Source organism: Oncorhynchus kisutch, linkage group LG2, assembly GCF_002021735.2.
Source record: "Oncorhynchus kisutch isolate 150728-3 linkage group LG2, Okis_V2, whole genome shotgun sequence".
Classification (NCBI taxonomy): domain Eukaryota; kingdom Metazoa; phylum Chordata; class Actinopteri; order Salmoniformes; family Salmonidae; genus Oncorhynchus; species Oncorhynchus kisutch.
In genome coordinates this window covers 16094555-16120731 of record NC_034175.2, presented here as the reverse complement: position 1 = coordinate 16120731, position 26177 = coordinate 16094555, and the positions used below count along the sequence as shown (strand labels likewise).

At 41.9% G+C, this 26177-nt stretch overlaps 2 protein-coding genes across 4 annotated transcripts; both read right to left on the bottom strand.

Moving 5' to 3' along the window:
- Positions 1-4033: 4033 nt before the first annotated feature.
- On the bottom strand, positions 4034-13873 carry LOC109908020 (interleukin enhancer-binding factor 2 homolog). Its single transcript, XM_020506386.2, has 14 exons — positions 13613-13873; positions 13080-13244; positions 12712-12774; positions 12511-12553; positions 12161-12265; positions 8882-8959; positions 8644-8746; positions 8277-8342; positions 8019-8135; positions 7707-7785; positions 7456-7543; positions 6851-7027; positions 6348-6438; positions 4034-6247 (listed from the first exon to the last, which is right to left on the bottom strand). Exons 1-14 carry the CDS (start codon positions 13624-13626, stop codon positions 6084-6086), a joined length of 1353 nt encoding a protein of 450 aa, XP_020361975.1. The 5' UTR covers positions 13627-13873; the 3' UTR covers positions 4034-6083.
- A 7460-nt stretch (positions 13874-21333) lies between these two features.
- LOC109908010 (cyclic AMP-responsive element-binding protein 3-like protein 4) lies at positions 21334-26162 on the bottom strand. 3 transcript variants are annotated; one of them, XM_020506363.2, is made up of 10 exons: positions 25800-26162; positions 24900-25055; positions 24469-24733; positions 24125-24267; positions 23621-23710; positions 23300-23406; positions 22960-23028; positions 22777-22861; positions 22598-22694; positions 21334-22506 (listed from the first exon to the last, which is right to left on the bottom strand). In XM_020506363.2, the coding sequence occupies exons 2-10, from the start codon at positions 25050-25052 to the stop codon at positions 22175-22177; spliced, it is 1341 nt and encodes a 446-aa protein (XP_020361952.1). In that variant the 5' UTR covers positions 25053-25055; positions 25800-26162; the 3' UTR covers positions 21334-22174. The 3 variants fall into 3 exon arrangements, with proteins under 3 accessions (XP_020361952.1, XP_020361962.1, XP_031644539.1); XM_020506373.2 differs by having other exon boundaries at positions 24915-25055; positions 25800-26091; XM_031788679.1 differs by having other exon boundaries at positions 24125-24733; positions 25800-26091.
- Positions 26163-26177: the final 15 nt, after the last annotated feature.

Genomic DNA, 26177 nt, shown 5'->3' with positions numbered 1-26177 from the left:
AGACCAGAGTAGGTACATTTGCCATTTAAAGCAACAGTTCTTGTGACAAAACTATCAGTAGCATTGAAAATGCGATGGAAACACATTGAACTTTACATTTTTATTCAGTACATGAAAACGTTAGTGAAAAAGTACATTTTGTGTGCACTATGTCATCACGTACTGATTTTTATCCGCAACAATTCAGTTTGTTGGAAACACCATTGGTGGGAAAATATGCAGATTTTCTTTATGCAGATTTTGGAATATTTGCATGAAAATCTGTCACCAATTGAATGGAAACCTAGCTATGTATACACACTATTTCATTTTCATCTATGGTTAATACTGTTGATTTTCATCACAACTTTTATCAACCTGTTCCTGCATTATATTTCCTTCCTCAGTTTTACTAAAACAGTCCATGAAAGGGAGGGGTAAGTGGTGGGGAGGGAGGTCCGTCCATTAGTGGGTTAACAAAGTGTGAGAGTCTGTCATGTCAGCTTCCTCTCTGGTGACCTCTAGCCCTGCACCCCTCTCAAGTACAGATTACTGCACCACTCCTCAGGGCTCCATGCTAAGCAATACTAAGTGTGGCTTTGGCATTTATTAATGTACTGTTGTTTCCAGTATTGGGCTATTTTAGGATAAATAGGAGTACCCCCCAGTACAGTCAAGATATATATAGGATATATGTCGTTAATTAGATTTATATCAATGACCATATCAGTAAAGATGTCATGTTACAATAGTTATGGGTGGCTGTTTTCCAGAATATCACCACATAAGAAGCTCATATACGGTGCATTTTGTGCAGCATGAACAGATCACTTGGTTGGCAAAATGAACATGGCATTGGAACAGCAGTATACCCTGCTGCAAATTAGGTTTCTGTTATGTCTCACTGTTGTTCCCATGAGATGCTGACTGGGAGGGAAGAAGAGTTCCTGAGTGAAAGAACAACTCAGATTGAGTAAACTGAGTCAGCATACTTGCGTACTATTGTGTGTACAGATGAACGTGGTACATTCAGGCATTTGGAAATTGTTCCCAAGGATGAACCAGACTTGTGGGAGGTCAATTTCTTTTCCTGAGGTCTCGTCTGATTTCTTTTCCCATGATGTCAAGCAAAGAGGCACTGAGTTTGAAGGTAGGCCTTGAAATACATCCACAGGTACACCTCCAATTGACTCAAAGGATGTCAATTAGCCTATCGGAAGCTTCTAAAACCACGACATAATTTTCTGGAATTTTCCAAGCAGTTTAAAGGCACAGTCAAGTTAGTGTTTGTAAACTTCTGACCCACTGGAATAGTGATAGTGAATTATAAGGGAAATAATCTGTCTGTAAATAATTGCTGGGAAAATTACTTGTGTCATGGCACAAAGTAGATGTCCTAACCAACACACCAAAACTATAGTTTGTTAACAAAAAGATTTGTGGGGTGTTTCAAAAAATTGTTCTGCCTCCAGTCATTTTACTTTTTTCTATTCTTATCAGAATGGCCCTGCTACAGCATTTTAATTTTTTTATTTCACCTTTATTTAACCAGGTAGGCTAGTTGAGAACAAGTTCTCATTTGCAACTGCGACCTGGCCAAGATAAAGCATAGCAGTGTGAGCAGACAACACAGAGTTACACATGGAGTAAACAATTTACAAGTCAATAACACAGTAGAAAACAAAGGGGGAGCCTATATACAATGTGTGCAAAAGGCATGAGGAGGTAGGCGAATAATAACAATTTTGCAGATTAACACTGGAGTGATAAATGATCAGATGGTCATGTACAGGTAGATATTGGTGTGCAAAAGAGCAGAAAAGTAAATAAATAAAAACAGTATGGGGATGAGGTAGGTGGAAATGGGTGGGCTATTTACCAATAGACTATGTACAGCTGCAGCGATCGGTTAGCTGCTCAGATAGCTGATGTTTGAAGTTGGTGAGGCAGATAAAAGTCTCCAACTTCAGCGATTTTTGCAATTCGTTCCAGTCACAGGCAGCAGAGTACTGGAACGAAAGGCGGCCAAATGAGGTGTTTGCTTTAGGGATGATCAGTGAGATACACCTGCTGGAGCGCGTGCTACGGATGGGTGTTGCCATCGTGACCAGTGAGCTGAGATAAGGCGGAGCTTTACCTAGCATGGACTTGTAGATGACCTGGAGCCAGTGGGTCTGGCGACGAATATGTAGCGAGGGCCTGCCGACTAGAGCATACAAGTCGCAGTGGTGGGTGGTATAAGGTGCTTTAGTGACAAAACGGATGTCACTGTGATAGACTGCATCCAGTTTGCTGAGTAGAGTGTTGGAAGCCATTTTGTAGATGACATCGCCGAAGTCGAGGATCGGTAGGATAGTCAGTTTTACTAGGGTAAGCTTGGCGGCGTGAGTGAAGGAGGCTTTGTTGCGGAATAGAAAGCCGACTCTTGATTTGATTTTCGATTGGAGATGTTTGATGAGTCTGGAAGGAGAGTTTGCAGTCTAGCCAGACACCTAGGTACTTATAGATGTCCACATATTCTAGGTCGGAACCATCCAGGGTGGTGATGCTAGTCGGGCGTGCGGGTGCAGGCAGCGATCGGTTGAAAAGCATGCATTTGGTTTTACTAGCGTTTAAGAGCAGTTGGAGGCCACGGAAGGAGTGTTGTATGGCATTGAAGCTTGTTTGGAGGTTAGATAGCACAGTGTCCAATGAAGGGCCGAAAGTATACAGAATGGTGTCGTCTGCGTAGAGGTGGATCAGGGAATCGCCCGCAGCAAGAGCAACATCATTGATATATACAGAGAAAAGAGTCGGCCCGAGAATTGAACCCTGTGGCACCCCCATAGAGACTGCCAGAGGACCGGACAGCATGCCCTCCGATTTGGCACACTGAACTCTGTCTGCAAAGTAATTGGTGAACCAGGCAAGGCAGTCATCCGAAAAACCGAGGCTACTGAGTCTGCCGATAAGAATATGGTGATTGACAGAGTCGAAAGCCTTGGCAAGGTCGATGAAGACGGCTGCACAGTACTGTCTTTTATCGATGGCGGTTATGATATCGTTTAGTACCTTGAGTGTGGCTGAGGTGGACCCGTGACCGGCTCGGAAACCAGATTGCACAGCGGAGAAGGTACGGTGGGATTCGAGATGGTCAGTGACCTGTTTGTTGACTTGGCTTTCGAAGACCTTAGATAGGCAGGGCAGGATGGATATAGGTCTGTAACAGTTTGGGTCCAGGGTGTCTCCCCCTTTGAAGAGGGGGATGACTGCGGCAGCTTTCCAATCCTTGGGGATCTCAGACAATATGAAAGAGAGGTTGAACAGGCTGGTAATAGGGGTTGCGACAATGGTGGCAGATAGTTTCAGAAATAGAGGGTCCAGATTGTCAAGCCCAGGTGATTTGTACGGGTCCAGGTTTTGCAGCTCTTTCAGAACATCTGCTATCTGGATTTGGGTAAAGGAGAACCTGGAGAGGCTTGGGCGAGGAACTGCGGGGGGGGGGGCGGAGCTGTTGGCCGAGGTTGAAGTAGCCAGGCGGAAGGCATGGCCAGCCGTTGAGAAATGCTTATTGAAGTTTTCGATAATCATGGATTTATCGGTGGTGACCGTGTTACCTAGCCTCAGTGCAGTGGGAGGAGGTGCTCTTGTTCTCCATGGACTTCAGTGTCCCAGAACTTTTTGGAGTTGGAGCTACAGGATGCAAACTTCTGCCTGAAGAAGCCGGCCTTAGCTTTCCTGACTGACTGCGTGTATTGGTTCCGGACTTCCCTGAACAGTTGCATATCACGGGGACTATTCGATGCTATTGCAGGCCGCCACAGCATAGCCTCTGCTGAAGGCCAAATTCTATCATGCAGATGTAATTACATTGTCCCCAGTCACTGAATTTCAAAGACATAAATTGCTTAATTACATGTGTGGAAATTGGCCTATATGGACAGGGATAAATTGAAATGTTTCTTACAGAAATATGGAAATCATATGCATACCCATGGTAGCAATTAAAAGGGAACAGTTGAGGTTATGTGGAAATTAATAGACTAAAAGGACAACAGTTCACCTGACAAGACAATCCAAACAGTTGATTTTATGTGCATTATACATTTACTGTACTTTGCCACATTTGTTGGTAATGAAATCTAAAAATACACTGGATACATTCAGTAACATAAGAAATGTATTGGAAAATTTGGGGTAGGTGCAACATAAGACAAATATGGGGTTGAGTGAGAGGACTAACTGATGTCTCCAACTGGCCACACCTCTACAAAGTGTGCACAGTTCCGAAATCATTTCAATACACTTATGACTAAAAGACGAGTCTTCAACTATAAGGTGATTTGAGTCTCCTATCTCTGCCATTGAGGAACTAGAGCAAGAACTCTTGTTTGGAACACAACCCTGCATCCCCGCCTTTACACAAGCAAAAAACAGCCCATTATAAATCACAATCTGGGTCAGGTGGGTATAATTTGAAAGCTTGTTCTATTGCCAACATGACTATCAAAAAGATCAAATATGATCTTACAGTGCTAGGCTTTCTCAAGACATTTCAGAGCAGGTCATAATTGGTGAGCATAGAATGGAGTCATGAGTGCATTCAGATGTGTGGTAGACTGCAAATCTTCACAATACAAACATGTTCTCATTCTGTTCAGTACAACCCAGGGTATAACGCCATAACATCTAGTAACTGTACATCAAACAGTGATTATAAACAGTGACACTATATTACAAGTTTCATATGGTAATGTGAAGTACCCATTTGTACTCACCGGTGTTTGGCTTGCTTGTATGACATCAAAGTTGTATTTATTACCCTCATCGTCTCATCTTTGAAATACAGAGTACCGGTAATCCTAATTTACAGCAAAAATATAATTTTAAAGATGCCCAATTAGGGGGAGGGATGGGGCACCTTCTTGTCCTACGCGGTGCAAGTTCAGAACGGCTCCCATACGGAGCTGTGAAGCGCAGAGCCAGAGCTCATGTATAGCATGTTACTGTACAGAGGTCCAATTTAGATACCTGTGTCCAAATCTGCCCTTTTCAACCAGTATACAGATACTTCAAATCAACAACCCAATGAAAAGCTAACCATTGTCAAGGTCCAAGAGCCAATTAACAATTTGTACCACTGACAAGACAATTAAAGCAAGCACTTTTGTTATTGACACAACAGCATTTTTTTCTCAGATTGATTGAAACACTTTGAAGGATGCAAAAGTTTAAACCTCTGCCATCTGAGGACAAGTACTCCAATACCACAGTTGCAACATTCCATTTGAAGGGGGATGTGGTTAGTCAGCTGGAGAATCAACAATAACTACGGCATGTTTATTCAGCTTTATTATTCAAAAAAAGGTTAACACATTGAAAAAGCTCTGTTCACTGTGCAGGGCAGAATAAATCCTTGAGTTTAAGGGCCAATAGCATTGTATTTTGTGCACTTATATCAAACAAAATAGATGATATTCTATCAGCCATGGATCGATCAAGAACTCCATCTAGCCAGAGAAAACCTCAATAAGCCAGCCTTGGGTTTTAATTGCTGAGCGCTAGCAGCCTCTCCCTCCCTTCACAGCTCCTCTAACGATTATGACTGTTTCCAGGTCTGCCGTCAAAGGACTACGCAATTAGGTTCATTGATTAAAGCCCAGTTATTACTGACAACACCACCTCTGTATGTAATAGTCCAGACGACATTATAAACAGAGACGTCTCCACTGGCTGCTCAGTAACTTCAGACACCACCAAACTGACATGATCTATCCATTTTTGACAGCCAGCTCAGTGAGAAACTGTACACTGGAGCACCGTCATTTGGGAGTGGACCATAGAAATCAGAATTTTCAATAAGTTTTTTTTTAATCAAAATCTTTGCCATACAATAAGCCAAGAGAAAATAGTTCAATTTCTGTTTAGACTTGATATAAATTGAAACATAAAAAACATTGGAAGCCACACCTTGTTTCCCTAGTATCAGGGATGTCTGAAAACAAAACAAGCCCTTAAACTAGGCGCGGGTAGGAGACAGTACAAAAAGAAAAAAGAAATCCCCATCCCTCAGAATGGGACCTTTCAAAACAGTTGAATGACAAACTGAAAGTCTGTCACCACAATCACTCTTTAGTGTCCATAACCTCTTTAGCATCCATGCTCTCCATTTCTGCATCATCATCATCATCATCATCCACCTCCAATTCCACCTCCGGCATCTTCTCATATGCCTTCTCAGAAGGCTTCACTGTCACTCCATCCCACGTGGATGTCTCCACCACTAGATCTGACCAGAGAGGACAGAACAGGTAAACACGTGTGGGGGAGAAAGTTAAATCACTAATAAAAGTGCTGTAAATGCCTCAAGTTCAGGTGAGTTGACTTACGGCTAGCGTCTCCATCCAGACCCAGAATCTTCATGTAGCCGCCATGAGACAGCAACCTCACCAGGGTCTGAGCAGTGAGGCACACCATGTCCTAGACAGAGCAAATATTATGTCAGCATCTTGGTATAGTGAAGACACTGAAAATGTATTGTTTGATACACTAGTATTAGAAATTAGGCCACGACTACTGTCTTGCAGACTACGGTTTAGACAAGCTAAAAAAATGGAATTCAAACAGAATAATTCAAGATTACATTCAGAAAGTTCAGGTTTACACTCTTACAAGATAAGAGACGGGCCGGCAGGTAGCCTAGCGCTTAAGAGTGCTGAGCCAGTAACCGAAAGGTTGCTGGTTTGAATCCCTGAGCAGACTACCTGAAAAAATCTGTCAATGTGCCCTTGAGCAAGGCACTTAACTCTAATTGCTCCTGTTAAGTCACACTGGATAAGAACATCTGCTAAATGACCAAAAATGTAATGGAGAGAGGCCAGCAGGCAAGTACCTGTTGCTCCAGGTTCATGACAGTGAATACACGGTAGTGTCCATTCTCACAGGGGTCTGCAATTCCAGCTGAACCAGGCAAGAAAAGCCCTGATGACAGCATCTGCAAGCTCCGCCTGAAGGCCACATTGAGGGCTAGCGGCTGTCTGCTGGGGTTGTTCATGACTGCAGAGTGACCCTGGACAGAGAGCGAGAGAAACTGAAAATCTTCACCACGGAAAAACAGACTATTCAGGCAGCGTTATTGATGATTTCGTTTCAACGCTAAAATAGCAGGGCCGGCCATTTCTTCTGCCCCGCAAAGTGCATTTCGCGTGGGTAATAAATGACACCTAGAGACCCTTGAGTACGTCTCCAACTGCTGAGCAGACCAAAACCTCTGCTCTAAATTAAGCTCGTCAGGAGCAGGCCCACTACATGAGGTTCAGGAAATTAGAATTAGGCCAACACTGAAGTCTAATGAGCACATTAACATATGAGAGTGCTTTTTACACCTCTTCAGGTTAAACAATCTTTCCAACGACGACAACTAGTTTGCTTAAATAGGGTCAGGACAGACATACACTCAATTTATGTTGTATGCAGACAGTTGTGCATAGGGCTCACCAGTAAGTCCAACATCCAGGGGGTAAGGGGTTCAAACCCAGGGAAGCGGATCCTCAGGTCCTTCAGCAAACGGACCAGGACCTTCACCCTGATAGGGCAGAACCAGACACACACAAATTGACGTGTTTGGATAGGTATATTTAACATCAACAACATTTCCATTCTCTATTCAATCCAAAATTGACCGTTAAAAAAATAAACCACTGATGAAGCCATAGGTGGGTGGGTGAGAGTTCGCATTGGCAGCTCACGTGGAGTGGGAGGCATTTTCTTCAAACCAGCGAGCGTGGCGAACAGCAGCCAGGGAGTTCTGCAGGAGCTTCATATCGACTGTGGAGAAGGGAGACAGACAGAATCACTCAATATGTCTGGCTAAACCTGATGACATTGATGTTTTAGTCCCTCATGTCAGCTATAACAGCAATATTTCTTCGATCAGAGGATACACCGTAGAAGAGAAAGGTTAACAGCTAAACCATCTCCATATCTCTGGTTGCTTCCATCCACCCTTCATCCCCCCCATCCATTGTAAGAATGCGACTGTTAATCCTTGCTATACGTACTGTGCACATCAGGCTCCAGCTTGCGCATGTTGTGGGGCACGGTGGCAATGAGGATCTTCACTGTGGCGTCGGCCGAACTGATCTCAAAGCCCGTCTCGTTGGGCAGCATGGAGAGTACTGGGGAAACATATTCAAACACATACTGTAGATTACCAATATAATCTCAGAAAACCAGACCTAAAAGCATGCATAATTTCACCAGATACTTGATTAGGTTCTAAGACCGATGAGAACATAAAGAAAAGTGATGTGCATTACCTTCCGAAGGGTCCTGTGTGCGTAGGGTCTCCACCACCTTGGTTCCCAGAGCGGTCACGGTCTCCACTGGGAGAAACAGACATATTAGTGGTCAGTTGACCATGTTCCATCCACTACCCCATTTCCTCTGAGTAGTGATTAGGTATTTGTAATAGTGACATTAGCAATGCATATAGCCTGGTTCCTCTCTAGGTTTCTTCCTAGGTTTTGGCCTTTCTAGGGAGTTTTTCCTAGCCACCGTGCTTCTACACCTGCATTGCTTGCTGTTTTGAGTTTTAGGCTAGGTTTCTGTACAGCACTTTGAGATATCAGCTGATGTACGAAGGGCTATATAAATAAATTTGATTTGATTTAGGTAAAAACGTACCAGAAGGCAATATCTTCAGAATGACAGCAAGGTCTGCAACATTGTGTCCCGTTGTCATGGTGCCTTTCTTGTAGGAGCCTACCTGTCTCATTTCCTCAATTTCCTAGAGTTAGAAAAGTATGAAAACAATTTGTCACATTCAACTCAACTAACTGGTTTGAAATTCCCTCATCCCTGCATTTGAGGATTCACCAAACTATATTTCTCTGGCGAGATGAAATCTGACACTAGTACGTACCACCTCATCAGCCCCAGCTGAAACGATGAAGTTGTCAATGACGTTGGTAATTTTGGTGACCAGTGACAAGATGGATGACTAGAAGAAAGAGAGAAAAGGTCAAACTACTGTCTGACGGCTGTTCTAACGTGCTAGTTCTAACTGGAGCCATCTTGGACACTGGTTCAAAATGGTTTAAGAAAAACTGGTCTATGAAGCAGACAGCTGGAGTGAAGTAACACATTGGGCGCCACTAAACTATGGAGTAGGCTGCCACCAAGTGTCTGAAATCAAACTGCCATAAACACACAACTTGTTGAGCACTTGAAATCCACATCCCTGCCACAACAGTTCTTGCCTGAGAACATTGCAGACATGCCAGATCTTACAACGTATTAGGTATTTGTAATGGGAAATTATAGTAAATATTTTCCTGTATTTGAGTTACTGTGGATAGGTAAATAAATAAATGTTTATTACCTAACTAGACAAGTCAGTTAAGAACAAATTCTTATTTACAATGACGGCCTACCAAAAGGCCTCCTGCGGAGACAGGGAATGGGATTAAAAATGTATTAAATACAAATAAGACAAAACACAACACTACATAAAGGGAGACATAAGACATCATAGCATGGCAGCAACATGCCAAACATTATTTGGCACAGACAACAGCACAAAGGGCAAGAAAGTAGTGCAAAGCAGCCACAACTGTCAGTAAGAGTGTCCATGATTGAGTCTTTGAATGAAGAAATTGAGATAAAACTGTCCAGTTTGAGTGTTTGTTGCAGCTCGTTCCTGTTGCTCGCTGCAGCGAACTGAAAAGACGAGCGACCCAGGGATGTGCGCTTTGGGGACCTTTAACAGAATGTGACTGGCAGAACTGGTGTTGTGTGTGGAGGGGGAGGGCTGCAGTAGATAGTAACATGACTGTATCTGTGGGGAGATCCAGCCAGAATCATTCCCTTGGGGAAGGGAAAAGGGAGTTAACCATGAATATTTAAGTACCATATTTAATGAAGCAGTTTGGTGCCTGTTTATCATTATCTGATGTAACTATGTACTGATGATCTTACCTGTGATCTGTATCAAATGTCTGCCAAGTGTTGAATGTTGTGGATTTAGTTTACTGACAGTAGCTAGGCTTCCATCCAATTGGTGACACATTTTCATGTGAATGTTCTAAAATCAGCATAAAAACTAAATCCATTTTCTCACCAGAGATGTTTTTCAATCAAATTACAGTGTGCGCAATGACGTAGAGCACATAATAACTGTAGCGGTTAAATTCCCATGTACTGAACACAAAAATACAAGTTAAATGGGTTTCTATTAGAATTTGGTTGAGGTTTTTCCTTTCTGTAATGAAGTAGCCCTGTTCAAAACGAGGGTAACTTCGCAAGTGTACTGTTTGTTAGAAGCGCGTGACCAGAAAGGTAGCATCAGTTTGTTTTCTTCCTGTATAGAACACAGATCCAGTCTTCAATTGTATATATTATTTACTTTAAATAATACTTAAAGTTGTATTACAAAAGTAGTTTGAAAGGTTGTAGCAAAATTTACAGGTAACTTTTGAGATATTTTGTATGCACGTTGCACAAGTTGGAACCGGTGTTTTTCTGGATCAAACACACCAAATAAATTGACATTTTGATATTAATCAAACAAAAGGACAATTTGTGATGTTTATGGAACATATTGGAGTACCAACAAAAGAAGCCTGTCAAAGGTAAGGCATGATTTATATTTTTAGTTCTGCGTTGTGTTTTTTTTTTTCTTCACCTTTATTTAACCAGGTAGGCTAGTTGAGAACAAGTTCTCATTTGCAACTGCGACCTGGCCAAGATAAAGCATAGCAGTGTGAGCATACAACAAAGAGTTACACATGGAGTAAACAATTAACAAGTCAATAACACAGTAGAAAACAAAGGGGGGGGTCTATATACAATGTGTGCAAAAGGCATGAGGAGGTAGGCAAATAATTACAATTTTGCAGATTAACACTGGAGTGATAAATGATCAGATGGTCATGTACAGGTAGAGATATTGGTGTGCAGAAGAGCAGAAAAGTAAATAAATAAAAACAGTATGGGGATGAGGTAGGTGAAAAGGGTGGGCTATTTACCAATAGACTATGTACAGCTGCAGCGATCGGTTAGCTGCTCAGATAGCTGATGTTTGAAGTTGGTGAGGGAGATAAAAGTCTCCAACTTCAGCGATTTTTGCAATTCGTTCTAGTCACAGGCAGCAGAGTACTGGAACGAAAGGCGGCCAAATGAGGTGTTGGCTTTAGGGATGATCAGTGAGATACACCTGCTGGAGCGCGTGCTACGGATGGGTGTTGCCATCGTGACCAGTGAGCTGAGATAAGGCGGAGCTTTACCTAGCATAGACTTGTAGATGACCTGGAGCCAGTGGGTCTGGCGACGAATATGTAGCGAGGGCCAGCCGACTAGAGCATACAAGTCGCTGTGGTGGGTGGTATAAGGTGCTTTAGTGACAAAACGGATGGCACTGTGATAGACTGCATCCAGTTTGCTGAGTAGAGTGTTGGAAGCCATTTTGTAGATGACATCGCCGAAGTCGAGGATCGGTAGGATAGTCAGTTTTACTAGGGTAAGCTTGGCGGCGTGAGTGAAGGAGGCTTTGTTGCGGAATAGAAAGCCGACTCTTGATTTGATTTTCGATTGGAGATGTTTGATATGAGTCTGGAAGGAGAGTTTGCAGTCTAGCCAGACACCTAGGTACTTATAGACGTCCACATATTCTAGGTCGGAACCATCCAGGGTGGTGATGCTAGTCGGGCATGCAGGTGCAGGCAGCGACCGGTTGAAAAGCATGCATTTATGCACCCCCATAGAGACTGCCAGAGGACCGGACAGCATGCCCTCCGATTTGACACACTGAACTCTGTCTGCAAAGTAATTGGTGAACCAGGCAAGGCAGTCATCCGAAAAACCGAGGCTACTGAGTCTGCCGATAAGAATATGGTGATTGACAGAGTGGAAAGCCTTGGCAAGGCTGAAGTTTGATTTTTATAGTATTATATTTGAATTTGGCGCTCTTCATTTTCTCTGGCTTTTGGGCCAGGTGGGCCGCTAGCGTCCCAGAGAGGTTATCAACATAAATGGATACTATTCCCAGCTTATATTACAGACACAGAACTAAAAAGGGCACTTGCTGCTGTAGTGTCTCATCAGACCACCTCACTTGAATTACTCCAGTTGTAAGGTCTGCTGCATGTGAACATGTTTAAAATAGTAAATGGTCATGTGTGCACATGTGTGTTTAGTCACAGACCTGTTCAACAGAGGTGGGGCCAAGGTCCTGGTTCCTCTTCAGTAGGGCCTCACTGAAGGCTGTCTCATCGGGGGCAGGCTTCAGACGAGGGAAGGCTATTTCACACTGATGGGAAAATTGATATTTCTTAACACATAATGGTACAAATATAATCTCAGTCATGTTGTATTATGTAAGTAGCAACATCTTCCCATCGGTCATCTCTAGTAGAAGGAAACTCTGCATCTAAAGGGAAACTCTGCATCTAAAGAGTGCTGTGAAGCAGGGTCTTGAGAAGAAATGTGGAAGCTCAAGGATGGAAATATTAACCATAACTTGTCATTTCTTTGAAACTGAACAAGAATACTCACCACGTAGAGGTCAAAGGGGATGTGAGGGACAAATGGGCGAAATCTACAAACGGACAGGGCAATTTCACAGATTAATTTTATAAATGCATTTGAATTTCAATGCATTTCCTGAGATGGTTTGAGTTTAAATATAATTTACCTCAAACATTACTAAGGGCGCACACTTTGCAATGTTCAGTGTGGTGCTCAGAAGGTGCTTACCCTGGCACAGGTCCTCCCCCCCGAACCCCAAAACGGCCACCACGGCCTCGACCCCTCTCGCCTCTGGCAAATGAACACATTCATAAACTTGATTCAAAGTATTGAACACAAAGCAACATTAAACGACGTTCAAAGTTATGTATTAATAAACAAGTAAGGGGCGTGCTCTACTACAATAGCTAGCTAGCGAGTTCCCTGAACTCTGTACACAACACGAGGTAACGTTACGCTTACGACGCTAACATTAGCTAGCTAGCTAGAACACCTCGAGCGAAGTTTTAACTAGTGTTTAAGCATGGTGAAATGCGTTTGGTAATTTATTATTGAAAGCCATCTAAATCACATACGTGTAAATATATATAATTTACCTCATTATGTGAGACGTTGTGGAAACTTCCTTGAAATCGATATGGAAAATGTGCACTGCTAGGAGTGTTCGAACCGGCTGCGTTGGCTTGTTAGTGGGTGTGGATTCTTCTTCTTTTATGAGGTTTAATGGCAGACTACAACCTACTGTGTATTGCCGCCACCTACTGTTAGAGGTAGTGAAACAAAAAATGTATATTGCGGTTAAACTGTGAGGGGGGGGGGGGGGGGGGGGACAACACTGACATCATACAAAATACAGTAACTAAATCAAACACATTAGAATGGATAGAGTGGGCTTCCTCACTCTATCAACCACGTGGGTCAGATGGTGAGCACCAACCACTTGATCCAATTCTTCACATATATCCTTTGCTTCTAGCACCACCCCAGACATACCACCCCCCCTTGATAGGCACACTGCTTCAAAGATCCACACACCAAAATCCAATATCTTATTGAAGCGCAGAGTATGCTCTGTCTGTTCTACTGATAGACAGAAAACCAAAATAAATCCACTTCTTGTTACGCTCACCTTCTCCAACGCATCCACGATTTTCAGACTTAAAATGAATCTCCCAGGTAACTCCAACAATTCAAAACTCTCACCCCAAAAAATATCAGAACTAGGCTTGGATTTACCAACTTCAACTACCACGTTACTTCACTTATTTCCTTTCGTATTCGCCACTGATTCCAATACTTCTCATCTCCACTCGACGCGCCATCTGATTCAAACAGAACATGTAAGTCCACCATCTTCCCATTAGTATTTTCCTGTTGACGGTGTCTTCTTCTTCTTTGGATTTTATGGCAGACTATATCCTATAAGGTGTATTGCCGCCACCTACTGTACGGGTTAGTGAACGATATGTGGGCTTGGCTAAAGTGTGAGAGAGTTAGCATGCAGCAATGACTGGTCCACCATGAGAATGCTGGCACTTCCGTCTCCTTGTCGTTTCACTTAACGCCTCATTTACATTACAAAAGGCACATCTCAATAGGGCTTCAGGTAAGTCATGAAAGCACAAGTGATAGCACTTATTTTTTCAGCAAATCAATACATTAAGAACATGGGGAAACATAAATATATATAAATAACATACAAGGAATAATTGGGCTAGGGGGTACAATATCACATATATTTAATTGTCTTAAAATATAGTTAAATTTATTTTTGTAAGGTAAGAAAATGTGGTGTTTTGTTTGTAAATTTGCATTTGTGAATATGAAATTTGGCCAAAAGAATAATGAAATTAATTACATAAAATTGTTTCAACTTATTTCTATCATAGGTAAAGAATCCAAGCAGTACATCTCTCCACAATAGTGTAAAATCTTCATAAATGTGTTCAATTATAAATCTACTGATGTCTTGCCACAGTTTCATTACATGAATACAATGCCAAAAAAGATGCAACACCGTTTCTGGGTGCTCATTACAAGGTACAATTTGAGTTTATGTTTTTCTTAAACTTCATCATATAGTGGTTGGCAGGATAATATTTATGAATAATTTTAAAGGAAACTTCCTTAATTTTAGTAGATACGTGTGTGGCAACATCCAAACCTTTTTCCAACAGATATTAGCAATAAAACCGTTTCAATAAGGCATGACTTAAGGTACAACATCCTGCTGAAACAAGGTTCGTATCGCTCTGTTGTTGAATGGACCAAAGGAGAAACAAATCTTTCCTACTAATGAGTCAACAGGGTTAATGGAAGGTAGGTTCTGAGGGTCAGGTCTTGACACGTTCCTGAATAATAAAGCAACACCTGAGGGAATGGCATCTAAAACAACTGCAAAATCTTTGGGTGTTAAGGTAGTAAAGTGTTAAGGTAGTAAAGGGTGTTAAGGTAGTAAAGTCCAGAAAATTCAGCCCACCATACTCATAAGTGTTCATTACAACAGTTTTCCTAATGTAATGGGTATGGTTTCTCCACGGAAAGTTGAAAAGCATCTGGTCTATCTCCTTGCTTATTTTACCATCAAGATATAAAGATAGAGCGCCATATGTTAGTCTAGAGATACCTTCAGCCTTGGTTATTAGGATTCTTCCTTTTAAAGATAAGATCCTTAGTAATGGTTATGCCTAAATATGTAAGTTCTTCTTTCATTGGAATACCATAATATGAAGGTATCACACAATCTTCAACAGCCATGAGTTCACATTTATTAATGTTAAGATGTAGACCAGACGCTTTGGAGAAGGATTGTATCACATTGATCGATATGGGAATTTGGTTGGCATCTTTCAGAAAAAGTGTAGTATCGTCAGCCAGCTGGTTTATAATAATTTCTTTACCAGCTATGGAAATACCTTGTACAGGACTATTATTTAAAGAATTTGTAAAGAAGTTGGGTGATTAATAAAAACAGATTCTGTAATCGCCGATCGAGTGAACATTATTTAGTGAGTCAAAAAACATATTTACGGATTCCTGAGAGTACGTAGAGCTATACAATTTCCTGTAAAAATTACTACAGTATTTAGCGATTCATTTTTGGTCATCTGTAATAACACCATCAATGTGTAACTTATGGATAGTGTTATTTGTAGAATGAAATTTCTCAAATCTAAAAGAAATAGGATGAATTCTGTTCTCTCTCCTCAAGTCATTTTTTCCTAGATCTAATAAAGGCTCCTTCTGCTTTTAATCTATATACAGTTGAAGTCAGAAGTTTACATACACCTTAGCCAAATACATTTAAATTCAGTTTTTCACAATTCCTGACATTTAATCCAGGAAAAAAATCCCTGTTTTAGGTCAGTTAGGATCACCACTTTATTTTAAGAATGTGAAATGTCAGAATAATAGTAGAGATAATGATTTATTACAGCTTTTATTTATTTCATCACATTCCCAGTGGGTCAGAAGTTTACATACACTCTATTAGTATTTGGTAGCATTTGACCCAAGTTAAATTGTTTAACTTGGGTCAAACGTTTCGGATAGCCTTCCACAAGCTTCCCATAATAAGTTGGGTGAATTTTGGCCCATTCCCCCTGACAGAGCTGATGTAACTGAGGCAAGTTTGTAGGCCTTTGCTCATACAAGCTTTTTCAGTTCTGCCCACACATTTTCATATAGGATTGAGGTCAGGGCTTTGTGATGGCCACTTCAATACCTTGACTTTGTTGTCCTTAAGCCATTTTGCCACATCTTTGGAAGTATGCTTGGGGTCATTGTACATTTGGAAGACCCATTTACGACTAAGCTTTAACTTCCTGACTGATGTCTTGAGATGTTGCTTCAATATATCCACATAATTTTCCGTTCTCATGATGCCATCTATTTTGTGAAGTGCACCAGTCCCTCCTGCAGCAAAGCACCCCCACCACATGATGCTGCCACCCGCGTGCTTCACGGTTGGGATGGTGTTCTTCGGCTTGCAAGCCTTCCTCTTTTTTCTCCAAACATAACGATGGTCATTATGGCCAAACAGTTCTATTTTTGTTTCATCAGACCAGAGGACATTTCTCCAAAAAGTACGATATTTGTCCCCATGTGCAGTTGCAAAGCACAGTCTGGCTTTTTTATGGCAGTTTTGGAGCAGTGGCTTCTTCCTTGATGAGCAATAATCTATATATACACTGCTCAAAAAAATAAAGGGAACACTTAAACAACACAATGTAACTCCAAGTCAATCACACTTCTGTGAAATCAAACTGTCCACTTAGGAAGCAACACTGATTGACAATAAATTTCACATGCTGTTGTGCAAATGGAATAGACAACAGGTGGAAATTATAGGCAATTAGCAAGACACCCCCAATAAAGGAGTGGTTCTGCAGGTGGTGACCACAGACCACTTCTCAGTTCTTATGCTTCCTGGCTGATGTTTTGGTCACTTTTGAATGCTGGCGGTGCTTTCACTCTAGTGGTAGCATGAGACGGAGTCTACAACCCACACAAGTGGCTCAGGTAGTGCAGCTCATCCAGGATGGCACATCAATGCGAGCTGTGGCAAGAAGCTTTGCTGTGTCTGTCAGCGTAGTGTCCAGAGCATGGAGGTGCTACCAGGAGACAGGCCAGTACATCAGGAGACGTGGAGGAGGCCGTAGGAGGGCAACAACCCAGCAGCAGGACCACTACCTCTGCCTTTGTGCAAGGAGGAGCACTGCCAGAGCCCTGCAAAATGACCTCCAGCAGGCCATAAATGTGCATGTGTCTGCTCAAACGGTCAGAAATAGAGGGAGAGGGTGGTATGAGGGCCCGACGTCCACAGGTGGGGGTTGTGCTTACAGGCCAACACCGTGCCGGACGTTTGGCATTTGCCAGAGAACACCAAGATTGGCAAATTCGCCACTGGCGCCTTGTGCTCTTCACAGATGAAAGCAGGTTCACACTGAGCACATGTGACAGACGTGACAGAGTCTGGAGACGCCATGGAGAACGTTCTGATGCCTGCAACATCCTCCAGCATGACCGGTTTGGCGGTGGGTCAGTCATGGTGTGGGGTGGCATTTCTTTGGGGGGCCGCACAGCCCTCCATGTGCTCGCCAGAGGTAGCCTGACTGCCATTAGGTACCGAAATGAGATCCTCAGACCCCTTGTGAGACCATATGCTGGTGCGGTTGGCCCTGGGTTCCTTCTAATGCAAGACAATGCTAGACCTCATGTGGCTGGAGTGTGTCAGCAGTTCCTGCAAGAGGAAGGCATTGATGATATGGACTGGCCCGCCCGTTCCCCAGACCTGAATCCAATTGAGCACATCTGGGACATCATGTCTCGCTCCATCCACAAACGCCACGTTGCACCACAGACTGTCCAGGAGTTGGCGGATGCTTTAGTCCAGGTCTGGGAGGAGATCCCTCAGGAGACCATTCGCCACCTCATCAGGAGCATGCCCAGGCGTTGTAGGGAGGTCATACAGGCACGTGGAGGCCACACACACTACTGAGCCTCATTTTGACTTGTTTTAAGGACATTACATCAAAGTTGGATCAGCCTGTAGTGTGGTTTTCCACTTTAATTTTGAGTGTGACCCCAAATCCAGACCTCCATGGGTTGATAAATTTGATTTCCATTGATAATGTTTGTGTGGTTTTGTTGTCAGCACATTCAACTATGTAAAGAAAAAAGTATTTAATAAGAATATTTCATTCATTTATTCAGATCTAGGATGTGTTATTTTAGTGTTCCCTTTATTTTTTTGAGCAGTGTATATTATCAAGTTGATTTAATCTATATTTATTATCCAGTTGATTTAATCTATATATATTATCCAGTTTATTTCATCTTTATTTATTATCCAGTTGATTTAATCCATATATATATTATCCAGTTTATATTAATCTATATATATTGTCCAGTTTTTTTTGTAACTCAATCAGTTCCATCTTCTCCTCCCCCAAGTGGCCGGCTGAGGACCTCTGAGAAAGGGAAGTTATCTTAATGATCACCTTGTCCTCCTCAGCTCTTCTGGTCTTAGCAAGATTACTACCATATTTTCTAAGGAGTTTGGACACCTCAAAATTAAAGAGCTCACAGTTCTTGCAATAAGATTTTTATTCACAAGCCCTTTCCCAAAAGTGTGAGAGCAGACCTTTAACCCCAAACTTAACTATATCATTATTTAATAACAAGCTATTTAGCTTCCAGTAGGATGCTCTACCAAGGTTATTATCAGGGGTAAATATTTTGATATCAATGTAAATGGCCCGTTGCTCTGTGAGGGGAGTAGTACAAATATTTGTATTAACACACTCACTATCATTACATTTGGATATAAGCCACAAATCTATTCTGGATTGTCTGGAACTTGTTTTGTTACTCCAAGTGAACGATCTGTCGGCCGGAAACCTCTCCATCCATATATCAGTAAGATCAAACTTTTCCATAAAAATTATTAAACCCAAATTCTGACTGTTTGGCCTACCTGGGGGCTATCTATCAGATGAGTTATCTTTTGTAATGTTAAAGTCCCCTACTATCAATAATAACGAATTAGGAAATTTAGATAATCATTGAAGTACATGTTTCTCTTTAGGTTCAAGCAACTCATAATTTTCATGTTTGGTGTTATACCCGTAGAATTTTACAGTAATGAGCGTAATGTCATTGTAACTGATCACAAGACAAATAAAGTGACCAAAAGGGTCACATTCCGAGTGTAGAATATTACCACCAAAGGTGTTTTTCATTGTAGTGACACCAGCGGAGCGTTCAGATCCATGGGAAAGCCAAATATCGTTGCCTTCAGAAGTTGGCATCAGCAGAAATTGAGTGAGACTCTTGAAAAAAAGCAAAAATCTGTTTGTAATTTTTCTGCAAATAAAAATAAGGCCTTGCGCTTCACATTGTTTCGTAACACCCTAGCATTAAGATCAAGTATAGACAAAGACAAAACAACAAAGATAATATAAAAGTATAAATTGTAGGATGAGTCAAAAATGTAGGAGCAGTGAACATAAGCGATAAGGAACCAAGATCTGCACCATTTAAGTCAACTTAAAGTGAAAATAGCTTATACCATGAACTTTGAGCTAGTTGTTATCCGGCTTTTTAAATTCAACTCAACAGAAAATTATGTTCAAGACCAAACCAAGGGTTCTCTGTAGTAAAAGATAATAAAAACCCTCTTTATGTCACGACTTCTGCTGAAGTCGGGTCCTCTCCATGTTCGGGCGGCACTCAGCGTCGCTGGTCTTCTAGCCATCATCAATCCACTTTTAATTTTCCATGTATTTTGTCTTGTTTTTCCTCACACCTGGTTTCAATTCCCTCAATCACTTGTTGTGTATTTAACCCTCTGTTCCCCCCATGTCTTTGTGTGGGATTGTTTATTGTAAGTGCTTGTGCACGTGTTTATTGGTGGGCGACGGGTTTTTGTACCCAATATATTGTTATTTTTATGGCGTTGGTTTTGTTATTAAACTGCTCCGGCTATTACCAAGTTCTGCTCTCCTGCGTCTGACTTCCCTGCCACCGGTTACGCACCCCTTACACTTTAGTGTAATCAGGGACTATTCTAAGAAATAATAATAAAATATATATATATATATATATTTTTTTTAAAGGGTACTATTTTAAATAAATATGAAAACTGATCATTAAAAAAATTAAGAGTAAAAATGTTTTACATATACACATTCAAAGACCCATTTTACTTGGAAATAAGTATTAATAACTAAATAGAACAATAACTGTGTAAAGTCAGAGCAGAGCTGTATGCCCCTTTAAAACAGTATCTTAGTTACTGTATACATAAAAAAAAATACAACTTTCAGTCTTCTTTGTGAGTTTGTAAACACAATAGGCTTTCTTCTGGTCCAGTCATACAAGAACAAGCTAATAAATTATTGAGGTACCTGAGTGTTCTGAAAAAATAGTCACCTGAGGCTTGTTAGGTAATGTTAATCAGTACAAGGAAAATGAGAATACCATGGCTGAAACCATCAATCTGTTCTCTCTGGTGAGATTCTAGGGAGGAATATCAATTTTCGAACCGTTGATGAAGCCTCGTCCTCCGACAAAGTAAGCAGCCTTTCCCTCATTTCGTGCTTTCTTGAATGTTGGCCATAACTTGTTCCTTCTTTCTATGTCCTCCGGGCTGAGATGCTCGGCGAAACGCAGACTATGACTCTGAAGGAACGCATTCTTCCTAGCAGCTTTCCAGATAGCATCCCTGTATAATCTGTTCTTGGTCTTGAATCGTTTTGCTGTTCCTTCTTGCCGAGACGATGCACAACATTGATGGTATCACCAACTTCGTTCCTCTCTGCAGGCATAACTTCTTGGCAGATGCGGATAGCCTCTCGTCGCACATCTTCATTCTCCACCTCTGGCAAGCCGTAGTCTCAGGTTCCATCTTCTTGTGTATTGTTCCAGATCAGTGAGACGTCTATGGTAGACATTGTTATTCTGTTCCACCTTTAACACACGTTTTTAACTTTAGCCACTCTCATTTTCCCATCCTTGATTACACCACAAGCAAACTCTAGTCTTTTTCAAGCCTTCGATAACCATGGTGTTCGCACCTACCATTTTCTCAATGGCGTCAGACCTGGAGTTCATGAGTAAGGAGAGGGTAGTCACGATGTCAGAGTCCATGTTTGGTTTTTTGGAGGGTGAAGGTTTGTACGGAGTAACCGGTAAAGACGGGAACTAGTCATCTTCAACAGTATTCGAAAGCATGAGATTATCCATAGGGCAAGCGTAGTTATGGCAGTCAATACATTATTTAATGGATTCCTTCAATGCTCTGAATAATCGATCTTCAGGTCGGCTATTTAATTACCATAAAGCAAAAACAGTATTGTTCCCATTTAATAAATATAAAGCACATAAAATAGGACACCAGCAACCACTAAAATTAGGATAGCAAGTTCTGTGAAGAGTATACATTTGGACCACAATGTCATGCTTAAGATAAGGATATGTTTGGATTGTACACACTGTTTATCTCTTAACCGAATGAGGGCCAAAGGACATTTTTAAGTACACGCAAAAGATATGACAGTTTGCTTACAGTGCAAAATGAGTCTCTCAGCATTCAGTTATGGGAGCTGCAAACTACATTGAGCACAGATGCCAGTCAGAAACTAGCTAGGCAGTTTCACAAACATGTTAATGTACACACGAGTAAGGTAGTTAGTCAAAAACATAATCCATCGGTGTAGGCTCACATTCAAGGAGTGTGTGTGTGTGTGGTGTACACTGAGACTTGCTTAAAGAATGCATAGCCAAAACAATATATTCATATCTCTTTTCCAGCTACAATCTAACAACCTTCATCCTTCCCACAGGATGTACTAACTAACTCCTCGGAGTTCAAAGTTAGAAACCTTTTCCATACAAACATTAAGAAGTGGTACTTAAATAGAAAAGTCAAACATTTTTAACCCATTTTGAAGACCATTCCACCGAATCCCAGATTGAACCTTGTTTGCACCACAGCACCAAAAAAGAGTAAGGCAATGGTTAGGCATTGAAGGCACCCAAAGGGGTCTGGTTGAAAACCAATGTGGTAATGGGACAGCATATTGGACTGCCCCAGCATATTCCTCCCATTGTCCATAATGAAGGCAAGGAGCTTTGAAGAGCTCTATAAAGCAAATGGAATGCAGTCAAACTAGTTCATCAACACTGTCTACATCTCATCAGCGTGGGCTGGTTTGGTGGGATCAAGGCTTGTGCTCCCTTTTCCTGTTGCTGACACCAGGCCCAGGGCCAGAGGTTCAGTCTGCCCGTCAACCAGAGTCGAGCTGTTCCCTGGTTGGCTCTCCTCCAGGGCCACACCCTCAATGTTAGTGATTTCGGGACTTTCTATTGGTTGCTTTAGTATTCTGGAAGCATCCGGGGGATCTGATTGACTGAGGTCACGGGAAACGGGTAGGGAATCTGGCTGAATGATATGGTTATCCACATCCTCAGCAGCTTGCAAGGATGAAGCAGGATCTGTGAGGATGTTTCTGGAGATAACTGAAACGGTAAAGAAGAGGGAAGGCTATTTAACTTTCATAGTTTTCATAAGAGAAATAATCCATTATTAATTCCTAAATGGATAACTAACCCCCTTTTGGTGTATAGTCCTCTTCTATGGATGAGGAGCCCCAGTTGAAGGGGCTGTAACTTGGGAAGATGATGAGGCCCAGAGAGAAGAGGATAATCTGATGGGAAACAACAGACACACGTTCAATTAACTTTTTTTTAAGATCACCCTGAAAGTACACAAAGGCATGGAGGTCTCACCATGACGCAGGTGCTGGTCTGTGCTGCTTTAGTGACCGTCTGCTTGATCAGTGACTGTAGTCTGCGCAGCTGAGCCAGGAGAGACCTGTGCATGGAGATATTATAAAAAGACCATAACTAACAAGACACACACATCATCATTGAGCATCATCAGTGCAAAAAGGTGATAGCCAATTTACTTACATGTTGTGTTTCTCCAGCTGTTCCACGGTCCTCTGCAACTCTTTGTTTTGCGCTGAGCAAGCCGCTGCCCTGAGACACAGAAAATACCTAGGGTCACTGACAGAAAAGCAATCCTACTGTCCAACAGTGTTGGCCCATTGGGCAGAGAGTCAACAATAACTCAGTGGCAGAATAGAACATAAGGACCCATTGTCAGGACTTCCTACTGCATATGCCTCGCTGTTGTAACACAAATGAAAATGCTAAGGAAATGCAAGTGACTTGTTCATAGAGGTTATCCACCATGAACTTCAAAGTGGGTCCAATTTTCATGGAGCCAAATAGAAGCCTCAGGCCTCACCTGCTCTCAAGCCCATCCACATAGTCCTTCTTCCTGCGACGGCTGTCTTGGGCTGACTGTTTGTTGCGTATTTTGCGTCTCACTTTTTTCAGAATCCGTTCCTCAGCCTAGAAGGGAATTCAGTCCAGTACATTTAGATGCAATTCAAATCAGAGCTAAACTATTTCAGTCAATTTCAGTCAAATCATAAAAAATATACAACAAAGTCATTTGTCATTTCAAAGTTGTTATGCAAAAGTAATGTAATCCAATTGCATGCAGGGGAGTAATGGATTTGGGTACATTGAATAGTGGAACATCTACTGTGTGTGTGTGTCTGACCTTGGTGAGGGGCAGGTTGTTGGGCAGAGAGATCCCCTCTTGGTTCAGCAGTTTCTGCTCCTCCTCAGTCAGCGTGAGATCAGGGTAAAGCTGATCAGGAGAAGAGGGTATTGTGTTGATAATCCTCACCACCATAATCCCATAGAGAGACACTTGAACAATCACCTGGGGTCTCAGACTAACTATCCCCCTCCCCCACTATCTTCATATTGTGCCTATCTTTTCCATTCATTAGGGACTGAGGCCTATGGATTTCACCACATCTTTACAATACATTTGCAGGCCTCAATTATAAGTAAGCAGGAAAGATTGTCACTGTTTACATCTAATTAATTCCCTATTCATTTGGGACTGAGCCCTGCAACTTTGTCCTAATGCATATGGCGGGATCTTCACAACAGATGCCATTGAATATGGACTTATCTTGGCATTAGATCACTTTTGTGGTGTGAAAATATCTGAAAATTCTGATTTTTGAGTCAACTTGCCCCTTTTAAGTCTCACCAGTGGGCTGTCTGGACTGGTGGGGCCTGAGGTGGAAGCAGAGTGGGTAGAAAGGTGACCATGGTCAAATCTCCCAGCGGATACTTGAGGTAACTCGTTGACAATACAGGACTCAGAGATCAACATCTGAGAACGCCACTCATCTGACATAGGAAAAGAGAGTAAACTCCCACCCAACACACATGGACTCACACACACACACATATGCACGTGCGCAAGCGTACACACACACACACACACACACACACACACACACACACACACACACACACACACACACACACACACACACACACACACACACACACACACACACACACACACACACACACACACACACACACCGAGTTCTATGGAAATGACATCGACACTATGCTGCTCTGGCTCCGTCTTGATGTTGGCCAGGGTGCTGATGTCATAGACCACCTGATAGATAGTTGTGGGGGCCTGAGAGGGGTCCACCGTGGTAGCTAGAGGGCTCTCGGAGCAAGGTTCCTCAGAGATGCCACTGTCGCTCTCTGAGGAGGTCTCCACTGGGGCTCTGGTAGGGAAGACATCATTTGGGTTGATGGCATAAAGCACATCCTCTGGCTCGCTGTCATTTAGACCCTGTAACAAATGAAGAGGAATTTGGTAATACTTTAAGCAAATGGTATAATACATTATTGCATGTTAATAATGTGTTAAGAAATAAAGTTGAGTAAATATAGCCCCAGATCTTTGCAAATTTGCTCACTATATTGTACAACTAGTTATAATGGGAAACATTCCGCACACTTTGGGGGTCTACCGTGCATTCATCCAGGGTTTTTTCAGAGCCAGCATAGATGACATCAGAGCAAGAAAATGGCCCTTCCAGTCCCCAACTCTCCTCTGTCATACTGTCCTCCTTGTGTCCAAAAAACAGCTCTCCATTCTCTACATCCATGTCCTAGAAGAAACAAAACAGCAGTTAGAAGTACTACAAAATATTTAGCAATTCAGTTCACTTTTGTGTACTTCTCTTATTGCACTGTCAATGTTACAACTCTTTGTTATTAAAGTATTTGTAACTCATATCTATGTTGTTGTAAATTAAGATTTATAAAGCATGAAGAAGGTGTGGCAACTGCTCATTGAGCTGTTAAAGGGTGGAGCTATATATATTATTACTGTTTAATCAGTGGGAGTCCTTTCGCAAGCGGATATCAGCATCCTGGTACACGCACGCACGCGCACGCACACACACACAGTTGCATTAAAAAACGGATAGGCTTTCTCAATAGCAATTGTACCCCTCATAAAATCACAACCATTAGACTTTTTTGACCTCAAATGTAATATGTAGACCTACAAGTTAGGCTAGCAGAAATAATAATATCACGTGACCCACACCAGTATTCTTTAATAAACTATAGTCTGTCTATACGTATGTTTTCTATATTGTAGGCTATTGTCGGCATATTTCTGCCAAGTGTTAAGATAATGATCTCAAACTATTAAATTGCGGAACTTGAATGAAGTTGATCCATTAAAATTCAACATTCGTAAACGATTGCCTTATTGGTTCGAATTAGATGTTGAGTTTGACACTATACCTCGGTCAAGTGTAGGATTCCCTTCCCTGTCAAGCAGGATAAACAAGAGTTACATTGTACTCCCCGACTATAGCCTCATGTCACCACAAACAACTTACTTGTCTGCTGCTGTTTTCAGAAGCGATGTTGTTCAGAATATATATGTAGATCTACTTCAAGAGCATTACAACAATAGTAGGCCCAACCAGAGGAGAAAAATGCAGACGCGTAGTATTTAAAGATCAACCAGTGTAAGACGCATTTCTCCCAAAAATCCAGCTGGCAATTCTTATGTCAATCATCCCGTAGGGCGAATAACCATACTAACACGGCGGATGTGCGTCGCCTAAGCGCAACCTGTTGGCTCTAAAATCACTAACTGATAGAGTATATGGATTTCTCTCTATTTCTTACTTATGCCATAATGCAAAAACATGTCTCTTTTATAAATCAGTACATTTACACCGACGTAGTCCAGTTCATAATCGTCAAATAAC

What these genes read in the sequence shown, in the direction of transcription:
- LOC109908020 (XM_020506386.2), bottom strand. An exon ending in TCCCCTTTGACCTCTACGTG is followed by an intron (nt 12,266 to 12,510) that starts GTGAGTATTCTT and finishes TTTTCCCATCAG; the next exon opens with TGTGAAATAGCCTTCCCTCG. An exon ending in TCATGAACCTGGAGCAACAG is followed by an intron (nt 6,439 to 6,850) that starts GTACTTGCCTGC and finishes TGCTCTGTCTAG; the next exon opens with GACATGGTGTGCCTCACTGC.
- LOC109908010 (XM_031788679.1), bottom strand. Translation starts at nt 25,052, where the DNA reads ATGGATGTAGAGAATGGAGAGCTGTTTTTTGGACACAAGGAGGACAGT. An exon ending in CCAGTCCAGACAGCCCACTG is followed by an intron (nt 23,711 to 24,124) that starts GTGAGACTTAAA and finishes TCTCCTGATCAG; the next exon opens with CTTTACCCTGATCTCACGCT. An exon ending in GGACTATACACCAAAAGGGG is followed by an intron (nt 22,507 to 22,597) that starts GTTAGTTATCCA and finishes TTACCGTTTCAG; the next exon opens with TTATCTCCAGAAACATCCTC.